This window comes from Fundulus heteroclitus, chromosome 6 (genome assembly GCF_011125445.2).
Source record: "Fundulus heteroclitus isolate FHET01 chromosome 6, MU-UCD_Fhet_4.1, whole genome shotgun sequence".
Classification (NCBI taxonomy): domain Eukaryota; kingdom Metazoa; phylum Chordata; class Actinopteri; order Cyprinodontiformes; family Fundulidae; genus Fundulus; species Fundulus heteroclitus.
In genome coordinates, this window is record NC_046366.1 from 31,365,031 (window position 1) to 31,380,518 (window position 15,488).

The window sequence follows — 15,488 nt, forward strand, 5'->3', positions numbered from 1 at the left end:
GGATAACGAATCAACAGTCAAACTGTACTATGGCTATTTTAACGGTACCCAGGTAATGTGCATGTGAACATTAGCCAGACGTGTTGGTGCTTGGTATGTACTTGTGCTCTTAAAGGGAAAATAAATAAATCAGGCTTTTTAATGCCTTTATTTTCACATTTAAATCATTTAGTTCGGGTCTACATAAAGTGGAACTGCATCGCTTTGTCTGAGTTTCTTGTTATCGTTGCCCGTCTTTCTACTTTGTTCTGAGGTGCGTCTGAGATCAACTCGTTTTGGCGCCGTCTCTTTAAATCTATGAGGCGCTTCAGGCCCCGCCCCCCTCCATGTCGCAGAGCCCTCCACTCCACCCACATCGGCCATTTCTGTACCGAACAACCGAACATCTTCACTTAATCATGAGTGACTTCAGCATCCTTTAGCTTGGATTACAAAATACCACCGAAGAATAAAAACTGTGATGAAATTATAAAAAAAAATTTGTTTTAAAATGCAATTGAAAACAGAGAAAACTATTGAAGGACTTGACCCAAACAGAATATAACAAAATCTCTGCAGCACATGGTAAGACTAGATTCAAGTTTTCTGCACTCACGAGTGTCGAGGTACACAACAAAATATATTTAAGTGCTAAAAATGCAGACTTTGCCTGAAATGTCCCCTTTAACTCAATCCACTTTTGTCTTGTTTGTTTTTTTTTGTGTTAAATTTTTATGCTCAGGACATTTTTTTGCACCAATAATTATCTGATCATCAGTCCGACTTGAGTTTTTCCCGCATCTCATCTTTGCAAATGTGTTTTCCAACAACCAGGTGAATGCACCGTTAGACTGGAATGATGCATAATGTAAATAAATATCATTATATTCAAGCAGAAGGTTCAGGGTAATATTAAAAGTGCTACTTCCCGAGCAGGGCGGGTTTCTGACGTGAAATTCCCCCAAGATTGTGATTTTTTTTACCCCAGTAGATGCTGTGGAAGCAGACCGGGACTTAGTAACGGTCCATGAAGACCACCTTCTGGAAAAAGCTCATGAGGTAGAAACATACTTTTAAATAAACAGACACAAAAGGACCAGAACAAGAAAAAAATTTTAAAAAATAAGGAGCTACATCAGCCAGAAGAAATGTCGGGCAAACGAAAAGGGTAAAGGTGAATATTTAAGAAGTTAAAGGTGGCAAAAGGGGGAAATTACAGACAGGTGGCATCAAAGTCTGAAGAAAAGATAAAGAGGATAAGAAGAAAAGACACATGAATGGATAAGAGTACAAAGAGGGGAAAAAACCCAGGAGTACTTAGAGAATCCAAAAGAAGAACAGAACAAAAGGAGCGAAAGATTAGACGAAAAGATGTAAGAAAGAGACAAGGAGACCGAGAGAGCAACAAGGTTAGCATGAGAAGAAATAAGTCACGTTGTATTGGGGGAGAAAAAAAAAGGATAAAAGTCGTTCTGAAGGATTTGTTAGAGGGCGGATGTTATGAGGAATGATGAGTATCTGGTGTAATCAGAGCATTCGGGTCATGAATGCAACAGTTTTCTGGACTGCAGGCTGAGGATACAGTCTTCTACCATCACACTTTATCCTGGAACAACACACAGACTAAATAAAATACCTTATTTTTTTTTTATTTCAGGCAATTAGAGGATCCTGCATAACCTCTGGCTTAAAAAAAAAACATGAATCTACAGTTACATTTTATGACTATAGACCTTTTTTTCACAGCTGCTGTTCTCTCAGATCGAAACAAAAAAGAAAAAAACAGAAAAAAACCTGCAAGGGTAAAAAATGAGATTTAACGATGACTGTATTTAATTTGAACTTAAGTAGGTCAGGAGCTTGTAACGATATTCTAACAGGGCAGACCTTCTCACGGTGTCGGTGTGCGTTTTCCATCTGACCATTTCTCGCTCCTGATGAGTCACAAAGAGCAGAGAGATGCAGGAAAACGAGGAGAGAGAGAGAGCGAACTGTTTCAGACAGCTTTGAGCCGGGGATTCATCTGATCATCAGCAGCTTAAACCACCTGGTACAGCGGAGTGCCCACCCAGCAGAAAGTGTTTAATGCCAGACGGTAAAAAGAACAGTTTGCAGCACAAATGACTTCCCAGAGCTCCCATTAGTGCTGTCGGGAAATATACAAACAAACCTTGTATGTAGGAGAAGGAGCAACGGTGTAAAAAATGAACTCCACGGCTAAGATTTGGTTGGGAGACGCAACAAGCGGCAGAGCTGCTACGTCTTATTAAAAAAGACTGAAGGTCTGGGTTATTTGGACCTTTCTGGTTTGATTTAGAGACCAAACCGTCTTTTTTTTTTTTTTTTTTTTAACCAGCCGGCTCCGTTTTTGTGCACAAACAACTTAAATAAGGTCTTCGCCCGTGACTTTTCTGTCTATCTGGGTGCAGCAAAACAGCTGTTTGATTAGGAGAAAAACAACATTTCTGACAGCAAATTAAAAAAATGCACTTTTAGGACGAATCTCTGGACACTCCTAAGGACAGAAGTTCCCATGTTTGCTTTTAACGGTGAGAAAGCGAGAACAGACTAAAGTGAATGGCTCAACCTTTTCTCGCAGCATCGCTTTGGCCCATTATTGGGAACTGGTGATTGTTGATATTGGTGATTACTATGAGCGCAAGACACCGTGCCCACACCTACATCTCTATTAGGACGAGGAAAAAGGGTGCAGCATCTGAGCTACTCTCACTAGGTGTTTATTTAGAAGACAAATTTCTAAACACACAAAGCAGCCACAGTAATAGTGTGCAAACTAAAGCAGCGCCACACGTTGCTCTTACTGAGCTAAAGCTGCCAAGACACTTCCAGCGACAAAAACAGGGTTCCTATAGTATAAGGCAAGTTAAATTCAAGACTTTTTAAGACTTTTTAATGCCACTTGAAATAAAAAGTTAAGACCAACTTCACGATAAACAAGAAAAACCTGGTTGCGACAACTTCACCCAAATGTTTATTTTAACATAAACCATTACTTTCTGGCCCAGTAGTCATGTTTAAAATTTAGAAAAACATTCCATATAGGAAGAAAGCTAAAAAAAAAAAAAAAACACACAAATTACAGATATATTTTTAACAACTACTGAACTGAATTCACAAACTTTGTTTTGTTCTCTACTAAAATAAACTATAAATCAGTTTTAAAAACCACAACATAACCAGTGCCAACTCTTTTTCGCAGCTATGATCCGGCCGCAACAGTTTTTATTGGTTCCCCTATCGGGACGGAACCAATGATGGTTACATTGAGCCGTTCGGTAAATTTAAAAAAATATAATTGTGTCAATTATTTTACTGTTTGGTAAGGATTACAAAAATAAAATCCTATTTATGACCTGGTAAAAATTTTAAGACCTAAGAAAGACTGATTTAAGACATTTTAATGCTAATTAAGGCCTTAGTTTTATATTACAGAATTCAATGCCTTTTAAGACTTTTTAAGGATCCGCGGGAACCCTGAAAAACAACAATGTAGGCTTTAAACTATCCGCCCTTCAGCACCACACCTCGTTGCTCAGGCGTGGATCAGCATCCATTTAGCCGACTACACCTACAACCAGAGTGTGAAGCTGGCGTCTCAGGGGTAAGTGAACCGGTTTCCCACATTGTAGGACTGACGATTTAATCTATGAAAGGTATTGATAAAGATTTCAGCGATGCAGAAAACGACGGACAGAATCGAAGAATTTAAAAAAAAAGTTAAACCCCGAATCCGCCATGTTTGCGTCATATCGTTCCAAAAAAAGTTAAAAAACAAAAACAACTGGACTTCTTTTCTGAAGTTTGAAGACGTTTCCATCCAGAAACTTTCTCAATTCAACTGAGAAAGCTTTCTGGATGGGAAGCCAAACGTCTTCAAACTTTGGAAAAAAGTCCAGTTGTTTTGTTTTTTAACTTTTTTTGGAACGATCATGACCTGGATGACTGAGAATCTTCACCAGCCTTTTTTTCGGCAAATAAGAGCGCAAGCAAAGAGCTCATCTATTTTCTGCACAAACCAAATTTCTACGACCACGGTCACAGTCACAGTTGACTAACTGCTCAGTCTTCACGCCGAACTGTTTCCTTTGCCACTCACGTCACAGCTGAGTGGCAAAGGAGCCACACAGCTCTTTTATAGTTGATATAACTTGATATTATTTAGTTTTTTACTTTTTTTTTGGAACTTGATAAAAGAGGTAAGCTGCATTGTGAAAATGTGCCTACTAGTTTAAACTTTTGTCAATACATTCAAGTGTCCTTTAATCTGCGTAGCGCTGAAGTTATAACTGAAGGGTATTGTATTTAGGTACGTTGTCAGGTAATTGTATTTTATTTAGGCTACATAATTTGTCATTTTTGTGTTTCTTTTATCGGTTTAAAAAAATCCTAAAAAAGAAAATCCACTAAAAATGGTTGGATTTTTCTGGAATCAGGATTAAATGATGTTATTTTCATTTTTTATTTTGTGTTAACTCTTTTCTCTCCTGGATCTATTAAGGAACATCTGGCCTGTGGAGTCGATGAGTGGGCAAACATCTATCTGGGCAGGGGATAAAGTCCATAAAACAACAACAACAACAACAAAAAAAAATTTATATTTTTCCATACTTTTCTTTTTTTAATCTAATCAAGACCTTAACAAGAAAATAAATAAAAATAAATAAAAGTTTACGCTGTTGCAGACTGCACAGGCAGTGGCATAAACTCACTTCTGATTGACTCTTAAGAGAACAACATGCTGGACGGCTGCAGCGACACTTTAGACCAAACCGAGGTTTGTCAGATTGGTTTCCTTCTCATGCTGTAACAAGGTTTGCTGTAACAAAATCCCGTTAAAATAGACAAATCACAGAAACCCTGAAGGAACAACCTGCTCTTATTAGTACAAATCGGATAGGGGATCATTTTGATGCAACTAATGCTCGTTTACACGCTATTGGAAACCGCCGAATGAAAGGATCGCCCAGACTCATTTAGATTTATGTGCTGCTTCACTACAGTCCCTTGCTGTTGCAAAAAGAAACAACAACAAAAAAACAAAAAAAACAGAACAACAACTCAGCAGGCACCAAGGCAGCGAGCACGCTCACATAACCCCAGGCAAACAGCCAAAGCCTCAGGTGGTTTTGATCTCTTTCTCAACACGAGTAGATCCTCGACAATTTGGCGAGCCTACCCGCAGCTGCAATCTAAAGTTAAACAACTGCCGCTTTTTCCGCCGCGGTCGCTTCACGAGCCGGTTTGAAAAATCCCCTCTTTTCCGCGCATTAAAGCGTTTTTTTTATGGCTGGCAGCGGCGTTTAATAACTGCGGGGAGGTAAAGGCCTGGTTGATCATAGACGAGAGGTTTCAAAGTGTGACAGGTGGGCACGGCGGAGTGAGAGATGAGAGGAGAGGTTGACAAAAAAAATAAAAAATAAAATAAAAGTCAGAGTGAACACTGATAACAGCGTAGCTGTAAAAGCCCTTAATCGACAACCGTGGCGCAAGCGCCGCCTCTTGTTCTCACTCCCCAACCCCGAGGGGGGAGCTGCACTCGAGTGTTTTACCTTAGGGACGCGTGAGATGATATCGGGGTATTTGCTGGTGTTGTCTTCCTGGTTGCGGCTGAAAACACGAACTTCACCACTCTCCAGAATGTGTATCTATGGAGGGAAGGGGGGGGGGGGGGGAAACCCTTAATAGACAACAAAAAAACAACAACAACCAAAAGTGTAAGACTTGATGAAATCAATAAGCGAACGCTGGGATTTTAATGTCGGGTTTGATGCGCGCCAAAGGGAGGGGAAAACAGTGGCTTACAGAGACTGACAGCCGCCCGAGGGACAAATGTGGAGATGGAGTTACCACTTCAAAGTGCTGCAGGGCAATTAAGCTTTTAGTTTTTTTTTGTTTTTTTTTTGTTAGGATGTCTACAAAACAATCCGTTTGGTGTCAGATTGGGAAGTGAGACAGCAAGCTGGAACGTAGCCAATTATCACTTGTAGTCTTTGACGGCTTGATAAGAGCAAATATGTAATCAGTAGGAACCTCATTGTCTCTCGCTGAAAGAACGAACAAAAGTGTGTGTCAGGGAGCCTATTTTTAAATCCCCATTCCTTCATTAGTCAGGCGTTTGACTGTACGTGTACAGCAATGGTTAAATATTAAAGCGCAGCAGCACCTAAACAAAAGCACGTTGTACTTTGAAATCCTTATCAGGAGCCAGGTTTGCAGGTTTAGAGATGTTTGGGTCACTGCAGAGGCGTCTAAATGCAAACTTTTACGGTCGTGGACACAGTTTTCACCACTGACACTAATGTTCAGTTACAAACATATTTCACTTTCAGATTTTGTTCCTACTTATATATTATTAGAGGATGATTAGATGCTGGACTATTGCAAAGACTTTAACGTGGAAAAAGATTAGTATGTGATCATGTAAAAGAATTTGCCTAAAAATCACATGGATATTTATTATGAATTTTTGAATACTGAAACATAAATAAACAAAAAAGGGAATAAAAAAAAATCAAGAAATGTATCAAATAGAATATAATTTCTGGTGAGGGATATCAACATTTATTGCTGCTTAAAATGACCCCACAGGCAGCTCTCGATTAAAACACTGTTACTCCATATTTTGGTGACATTTAAAGGGTTTTTTATGAGGGCTTCAGCAAGAAGGCTGCACCAAACTCATCAGTCTTTGAAAGGTATTTAAAAAAGGTCTCTAAAATATTTGAAATCAGCCATCCTACTGGACAGGAAAGTCTACAAATGGAGGAAATTTAAGACAACACCCGGCATGCGTGGGTCTGTCCAAGCAAGTTCACCGAAAAAGCAGATCACAAGATGCTAAAAGAAGTCTCTAATATCACTAAAATGTCTTCACAGGACATTCTTCTGACGGTCTATATGAAAGTGCATGCTTGTACAATCAGAAATGGACAAAAACAAGTTTAACTTTGACCTGAGGGGAATTGTGCAGGAGGGAGGAACCCTTTGCACCAATGGAGTTGATAGGGCTTGACAAATGATGCGTTGTAATATAAAAGTGATTTGTAATAAATTGCGGGTGAGGTGTGTGGCAGGGCATGAAAAATTAAGATTTTTTTAAGACAGGCTAAAAATGACTCAATATAAGCCATTGTTGTTTTTTTAATTTACAACTAATTTGAACCAAGATTAAATGAGCAGGTGAGTCCAGGTAGAACCGTATGCAATGACACCAGAGGGGCGGGTGGGGGCTGCTTCTGGAAAACTGGAGAATATTTAAACTTTTCATTTCATACTAAGACATGCTTTGAGTTCTAATAAACAAACAAAAAAAAACATGCGAGGGTGCAAAAGTTTTGGCTTACTCTAAAATTATATTTATTCATACTTTGCATTGAAACTGACTTTATTGTTTCAGTTTGTAATCTTCAAAAAACACATCAAAAAAAAAAAAAAAAAACACAGCCAAGATCAGTGGTTTTTGAGACTTTCTAAAGCCGTTTCACATTTTCTCTTTGGTTCTTGGTTTTCTCACTCATTTTCAGTACAGCCCTTGTACCTGACCAGTGTGAATGTAAAAGTGAGAGAAAAGAAAGAAGTATGAGGCATGAAAACGATCCAATGGGAGATCCGCATGTCCCGTCTTGAAATGGGACAAAGATGCAGGACATGAGATTCGTCATTCTTTACACTCCAAAAGGGTAACTAAAAATAAATTACATTTTCTTGAAATTAGTGTATTTGCCATTGATTTGAGCAGGTAAATAAGATTATCTGCCAATGGAATGAGTATTTACCCCTAAAATAAGATAATTAGATGTACTGCACTTGTAATAAGATGATGGAGATGAGTTGTTCCTATTTTAGGTGCAAAAAAATCTTATTCCACTGGCAAATAATCTTATTTATCTGCTGCTCAAATCAAGGAAACATACTCTCATTTCAAGAAAACATTTCTTATATTTAGTTCTATTTTTGCAGTGTAAAGAATGACGAATCTCACGTCCTGCATCTTTGTCTTTGTTTGTCCCATTTCAAGATTCTTTGGCCCTTTAAGGCTCACTTATTTTACCTTTTTATTATTCTTTTTCTGGGTGTTTTTGTAGCACTAGAGGCTTGTTTTTTTTTTTCCAAAGAAGACTGAAAGGAGAGGGTTTTTTGAGAGAGGGGGAAGACATGCCGGAATCGAACCCGGGTCAGTCGTGTCGAGGACTAAGGCCTCCATACACAAGTCGTGCTCGCCACTCCTGTGCCATCGGAGCCGAGGCTCACCTTGTTGATAGTAAAATATATTTTATTGTTTCCTTAAATCCCGCTGTTCTCATTTACTGTCCTGTCCAGCCACACAGCTTTGGCGTTTGTGAATTAGGATCAACTGTGTGTACAGCACAGTGTTCGGCTGCGTCAGGAACGGGTACGTTATTTTTCCCCAATGATGTACAGATGACAGTTCATCGCCATGTACACAGTCTACTGGTTAGCCCAAAAGGGGAATTAAGCATTAAACACCAGCTGAATTAATCTTAAAGTAATCTTTGAGAGAGTCACTCTGACCATTCAGCTTACTGCCCAGTTAAGACTGAACGTCTGCATCGTGTGGCGTTAGATTAAGTAACGCCAATATTTAATCATTGCAGAGGGGCCTACTAAGAGGTTTGCCATCTCAGAGTTGGGAAGAACCGTTCTGACCAGTGTAGACACTGACTATATATTATTTTACGTCCTTTGCATAGTTTAAAAAAAAAAAAAAAAAGGTGCCCTTGCTGCATTTGACCTTAATAATTTGCACTTTGTTTGCGTTTATAACAGATCTTCATGAAAAAGAAGCAAAAACATGCAGCATAATTGTGATTCATCAGCTGTCTCATAGGCAGACACAGATTCTTTTGGTAAGACGCAGACCAATCACACACACACATACACATACAGGGGGGGTGTTTAGCTGAGAACTATACCACGAGTCCCCCTGCTGGCTTTTCGGGGTAAAGTCTACTGCAGAGAGACATCATACGGCTCGCCAATTCTCTCCTCTTCATCTCATTCTACTCAGTTCAAAGAGCTTTAGCGGCACGACTGACCAAAATTAACAATACAGCTGAAGGGGTTGGCATGATAATCTCTTTCTTGCTGTGTCTTTTTATGTCTCCCCTAAAAATTTCCCATGCCCTCTCCTGTTATTTCTTTGCTCTTTTTTTATTTTTTTTGTCTCCCAGTGACGTGTCTCGCACGCTCTGCCTCGGCCTTTAATCTCACCTTTCTCCTCTCTTCTACTCCTCTGGCCGACAGCGGCGGCGGCGGCGTTGGCTCGCTCTGCCCGTAGGCCAAAGTGTGAAGGCAGAACTCGTGTTTATCTTTAAAGAACAGGCGCGCAGGCATTCGCACGCAAACACGGCCAGAGCGAGCGCGCGGCAGTAATGCCTCATATTTGGAGACAAAAACAAAACGCACAGCCGAGAGGTACATGCATACAAATGCGGCGGGCATATGTTGGGTGCCACGCGGAGGGAAAACAAACAGTTGCTCTCTGTCACCACGCGCGCGCAGACACACCTGTGCGCGCTCTCCGTCGTATTTGTACTCGCAGGTGAACGCCGCCTCGTCAAACTTCTTCATCACCTCGCCGACACCCTTGGTGGGGTGAGCCAACATGGGCCTCAGCGGTATTCCTGCAAAGACGAGGCCTGATGTGACAACTTGAAGAGCAAACAAAATAAAACTAAAAACAGCAGGGAGGCACCCAAAAAGGCGCAGCTCAGTGTATGCTTATAAATGAAAAGTAAAAGGTAGTAAAAGGCTTCGTTGTGTGGAGCGGTTTCTCGGCGAGGAAGTTTTCAAACTCCAGCAGCTGTGAAATTTCCCTCCATGACACATTCTCACATGAAACACCAACATCACTCCGACAACTGTCTGTGTGACAAACATCACACCTAAATAAGTTGTTTTTACTCTTATTTGGCTCCAAGACTAAAGCTCTGAGAGTCACACCTCTCTCAGCTGTTGATTTAAGCTTCGAAATCATGCAGGGTGATGTCATACGATTAACAAAACCAAAATGTCGGTGGGTGAGGATTATATGGCCATTCTGTCTCAATTGGTCAAAACTAATTAAAATAAAAATGTTCTAGTTCCTTTATAATGATCTACCAGTTCACTAGATATTAGATGTCCGACACAAATCAGGAAGCCAACGGAAAGGAGCGATGGATGGATTGGTTTGGATGGTTGGATAGTCGGACATTTTGGTTTGGATGGATGGATGGATGGATGGTCGGACATTTTTCTTTGGATGGATGGATGGATGAATGGATGGATTTCGATGGTTGGATAGATGGATGATGGATAGTCGGACATTTTGGTTAGGATGGATGGATGGTCGGACATTTTGGTTTGGATGGATGGATGGATGGTCGGACATTTTGGTTTGGATGGATGGATGGTCGGACATTTTGGTTTGGATGGATGGATGGATGGATGGATGGATGGATAGTCGGACATTTTGGCTTGGATGGATGGATGGTCGGACATTTTGGTTTGGATGGATGGATGGTCGGACATTTTGGTTTGGATGGATGGATGGATGGATGGATGGATGGATGGATGGATGGATGGACGGACATTTTGGTTTGGATGGATGGATGGATGGATGGATGGATGGATGGATGGACGGACATTTTGGTTTGGATGGATGGATGGATGGCCGGACATTTTGGTTTGGATGGATGGATGGATGGATGGATGGATGGATTGTCGGACATTTTGGGATGGATGGATGGATGGCTGGCTGGCTGGATGGATGGATAGACATTTTGGTTTGGATGGATGGTCGGACATTTTGGTTTGGATGGATGGATGGATGGATGGATGGATGGATGATTGGTTTGGATGGTTGGACATTTTGGTTTGGATGGATGGATGGACAGAGATAAAAAAAAAGGATGGACAGACTGATATATGGCTAGAGGGGGTAATGGAGAGACAACAGGGTGGAAAAATGGACAGATCCATGGACAGATGGGTGGACCGTGGGGTAAAGACTAACATCAGGAAATAAAACCCGTTCCATACTGTTTCTTTTTTCCGGAAGCTCCAATTAAGTCCTTCCCTTTGCTGCCTACGCAGGAACCTTTTGCCTCTGAGTAAGTACTTTACCTGCCAACAGTCAGTAACGGACCAAAAATCAGACAATTTACTTTCCCAATTTAGCTGCACGCAGATGGCAGCCTGAGTAGAGTTCCCCCCGTGGTGCCAAAGCTGCTTATCGCACGCCGTCCAACAACAGTATAATTGGAAGCTAATTCTTAGTTTAGTGCTTTTATCTTTTTTTCTGATAAATATCTAAGTTAAAATAACTGAAAAAAAAAAAAAAAAAAAAAAGGATCGATAGACACGGCGTTTAGTGTTTCAGAGGGTAGAAGCCTCCCACCTCCTGCCTGGCTGCTTACCTGGAGTGAGTTTGCAGTGTTTGGGCAGCTGGTCGATGCCTTCTTTCAGCAAAACGGGGATGATGACGTCGTAGTTTGGCATCTCGCTGCCCGGGAGAAAAGTTTGGGTTAGTAGAAAAAATAAAAAATTAAAAAAATGTTAGCGGCACTGAACAGAGTGGATCCAAGGAGTGGAGTTTAGGACTCAGTTACCAGTAGGTTTGTTTCAGAATGAGGCTCTTCTCTTCGATCCAGGCCCGCCTGCTCTCAGCACTCATGCCCTTCCCTGCATCAATCACAGCAGGAGGGAAACCTGTAAAGATAGAGGAGGGGGATCACTTTCAAACAGGCCTAAGGGAAACGTTTGAACATTTGTATGACCTAAAATTTACTGGATGACAGTTCAGAGACTTGTTGAAGCCCGAGAAATGGAAAAAAAAAAAAAATATATATATATAAAAAGGGAGTACATCTGCACATGATCCATGTTCTGTGATGAATTCTTCATGAGCCAGAGATCAAACTTTAGTCTGAATCTGCTTGAAATTGGCGAAAATAAACCAGCTGCATTAATAGTAATTATGTTTAAATTAAAATTACACCTTAGGACGAATGATTGCAATGATCCACTGCAGCCAAACAATGAGAAATTAAATAAACCGCGCTCTTTTGGCTGACCTCTATGAATAAATAACGGCGAAAAAAAAAAAAAACATTTCAAGAGCGGAGCAAAGATCAATGCAGATTTCCCCGCCCCCCCCACCCCACCCCACCGAGCTCCGGGTCTAATTGACTCGTTCCGACGCATAACTTCACTCGGCGTGAACTAAACAACACATTTTAATAAGTCACGACTGAATCCGTCTAATTTGGAGTCTCAGGTGTTGGTGAGAGCGAGTCGGAGCCGCGGCACTGGAGGCGAGCGGTGAAAGATGCGCTGTCAAAACGTCCCCTTAAAAGTGATGAATTCAACGGCGTATTGGTGAAAAAATATGCTCCGCGAGCGAAATGACAAACCCCGGGCCGTCTGCGTTTTTTTACCCCCCCATCATTCGTACATCCGCGTGGCTTATGGTCGTACGTTGGCTTGCGACGCAAAAGGATGTTGGCTTAACATCTGACTCTGCTAATTAGTGCGATGAATATTTTAACACTGCTTTTGAAAGTAGGATCTAAATAAGACATGGCTGAACTCAATCCTCACCTCTTAGCGTCGCCTCCTTGACTTTTGGTTTACCCTCAGGAGTAGCTAAATGAACCTTGTTGATTACGCTGCATAGAGTTTGCAACTCCGGGGTCTAAATAAGTGTGTTAACGCCAGCATTTCTAGAAGTGCGTGTGGTTCACATTGTCCTATTTGCTTTTTTTTTAAAGCTTGTACAAGGCTTAGCAAAAGTACTAATATATTCTTTATCATTAAAAACGACCTTAATGCATTTTATTGGGATTTCTAGAAATAGACCAGGGATCAGCGAACATTCACGACTCAGAAAATACATTTGGCTTAAAGCCACAAAAAAAAGCAGCACATACCCTGTTTTATAAATAGATGCCTGTAAGGATGTCGCTTCATATATGCTCAGTATGAGGGATTGCTGCAAAGCCATGAACAATGCAGACGACTCTCCCTGTGGCTCTATGCTCTTTCAGGAGGAGTGAATGCTGCTTGTCGCAATCAACTGGTTCCCTTTTATAGAAAATTTTTGACCAATCTGTATAATATGATTGAATGTAACTTTGTAAAGTGCCTCAAGATGACATGTTTCATGAATTGGCGCTATATAAATTGAATTGAATTGAAAAGACAATAGCTGGTTTTATGATTAAATTAGAGAACTAACAATCCATGTTACCCTGAACATGTGATGGAGGCATCACTGGCAGCTGTTTAGAGATGATGCCATGATGCACTGCAAAAAAGGGAACTGTAAGTAAGTAAAATCTTCCTGAAATTTGTGTATTTGTCCTTGATTTGAGCAGCTAAATAAGACTATTTGCCAATCGAATGAGATTTTTGCACTTAAAAAAAAAAGAACAATTCATCTCTATCATCTTATTTCAAGTGCAGTTTATCTAATTATCTTATTTTAGGGGTAAAAATACTCATCCCATTGGCAAATAGTCTTATTTAGCTGCTCAAATCAAAGAAAAACATACCCATTTCAAGAATATTTTAATTACTTTTAGTTCCCTTTTTGCAGTGTGGACGGAGCTAAATACATGAGAATCCTGCAAAAGACCCTAAATATACTACTATAGCTACAATCACACGAAAGTGGTGGAATGGCCTAGTCAAAGTTCAGATCTACATCCAATTGAGAATCTGTGGCAAGGCACGCTTTTAAGCTATTTGTAAAAAAAAAAAATAATAATAATGAATTCATCCTTTTTGTTTCACTTTGTTATCATGCACTATTTTTTGCTGACGTACCACATGCACTGCAAAAAGGGAACTAAAAGTAAGTAAAATTTTCTTGAAATGTGTGCATTTTTCCTTGATTTGAACAGTTAAATAAGACTATTTGCCAATGGAATAAGATTTTTGCATTTAAAATAAGAATTCATCTCCATCATCTTATTTCAAGTGCAGGATGTATGGATGGATTGGTGCCTTGAGATGACATGTTTCATGAATTGGCGCTATATAAATAAAACTGAATTGAACTAAAAAGAAAATAGCTGGTTTTATGGTTAAATTAGAGAACTAACAATGCCTGTCACCCTGAACATGTCATTGAGGCATCACTGGCAGCTGTTTAGAGATGATGCCATGAAGGACGGAGCTAAATACATGAGAATCCTGCAAAAGACCCTAAATATACTACTATAGCTACAATCACACGAAAGTGGTGGAATGGCCTAGTCAAAGTTCAGATCTAGATCTAATTGAGAATCTGTGGCAAGGCACACTTTTAAAGCTATTTGTAAATAATAATAATAATTCATTCATCCTTTTTGTTTCACTTTGTTATCATGCACTATTTTTTGCTGACGTACCACATGCACTGCAAAAAGGTAACTAAAAGTAAGTAAAATTTTCTTGAAATGTGTGTATTTTTCCTTGATTTGAACAGCTAAATAAGACTATTTGCCAATGGAATAAGATTTTTGCATTTAAAATAAGAATTCATCTCCATCATCTTATTTCAAGTGCAGGATGTCTAATTATCTTATTTTAGGGGTAAAAAATACTCATTCCATTGGCAAATGGTCTTATTTACCAGTTCAAATCAAGGAAAAATACACTAAATTTCAAGAAAATTGTACTTACTTTTAGTTCCCTTTTTGCAGTGTAAACCCCAATAAAACACACACTGCAAAAGCGGAACTAAAAATAAGTAGAATGTTCTTAAAATTAGTGTATTTGTCCTTGATTTGAGTAGGTAGATAAGATGATTTGCCAATGGAATTAGATTTTTGCACTTAAAATAGGAACAATTCATCTCAATCATCTTATTTCAAGTGCAGGATATCTAATTATCTTATTTTAGGGGTCAAAATACTCATTCCATTGGCAGATAATCTTATTTACCTGCTCAAATAAAGGACAAATGCACTAATTTTAAGAACATTTTACTTATTTTTAGATCCATTTTTGCAGTGCACTAGTTGGTTGGAATGTTAATCAAGTTTTCTTTTCACCAAGTTTTCTGAACTTTTTGCTAGTTTTATGAGACACAGACAGATTGCGATAACCTGCCCTCCATTTTTCCTCTCGTTCTATAGGTCCGTGATTAGAGCGACGTCTCTAACTCATCTAGCTTGAACAAAGTGTGGCGGTGTGTCTCTCGCTCGCCTCTTCACACTCCTAAAACACTTTCTGCTCCACATGTGCTGCAACGTTCCTCACCTGCGTTCATCGACGAGCCCCATCAGACACAATAGCGTTACTGAGCCCACAATGCAGGGCTGTGGATCGATTTCCCACCCCACAACTGAGCCACAGTCACGCCAGACCATTTACCAGACATCCATCAGACAAAGTGATGTGGCTCTGATTGATACAGTGCTACACACCTCTGCACCTTTCAGTAGACGCCGAAAATGCCTGTTCAACAGTCGGGTCTTATCTGTATGCTCCAGAAATTA

The 15,488-nt window shown here is 40.0% G+C and overlaps 1 protein-coding gene across 1 annotated transcript in view; it reads right to left on the reverse strand.

The window, feature by feature from the left end:
• Positions 1 to 15,488, reverse strand: part of lig1 (ligase I, DNA, ATP-dependent) — a 95,012-nt gene that overhangs the window by 38,477 nt on the left and 41,047 nt on the right. The window contains exons 15-18 of the mRNA XM_036138597.1: positions 11,613 to 11,712; positions 11,421 to 11,506; positions 9,529 to 9,644; positions 5,550 to 5,645 (exon numbers count right to left, since the gene is read on the reverse strand). Of these exons, the coding sequence (XP_035994490.1) occupies positions 5,550 to 5,645; positions 9,529 to 9,644; positions 11,421 to 11,506; positions 11,613 to 11,712 (398 nt within the window). The remainder of the gene's footprint in view (positions 1 to 5,549; positions 5,646 to 9,528; positions 9,645 to 11,420; positions 11,507 to 11,612; positions 11,713 to 15,488) is intronic.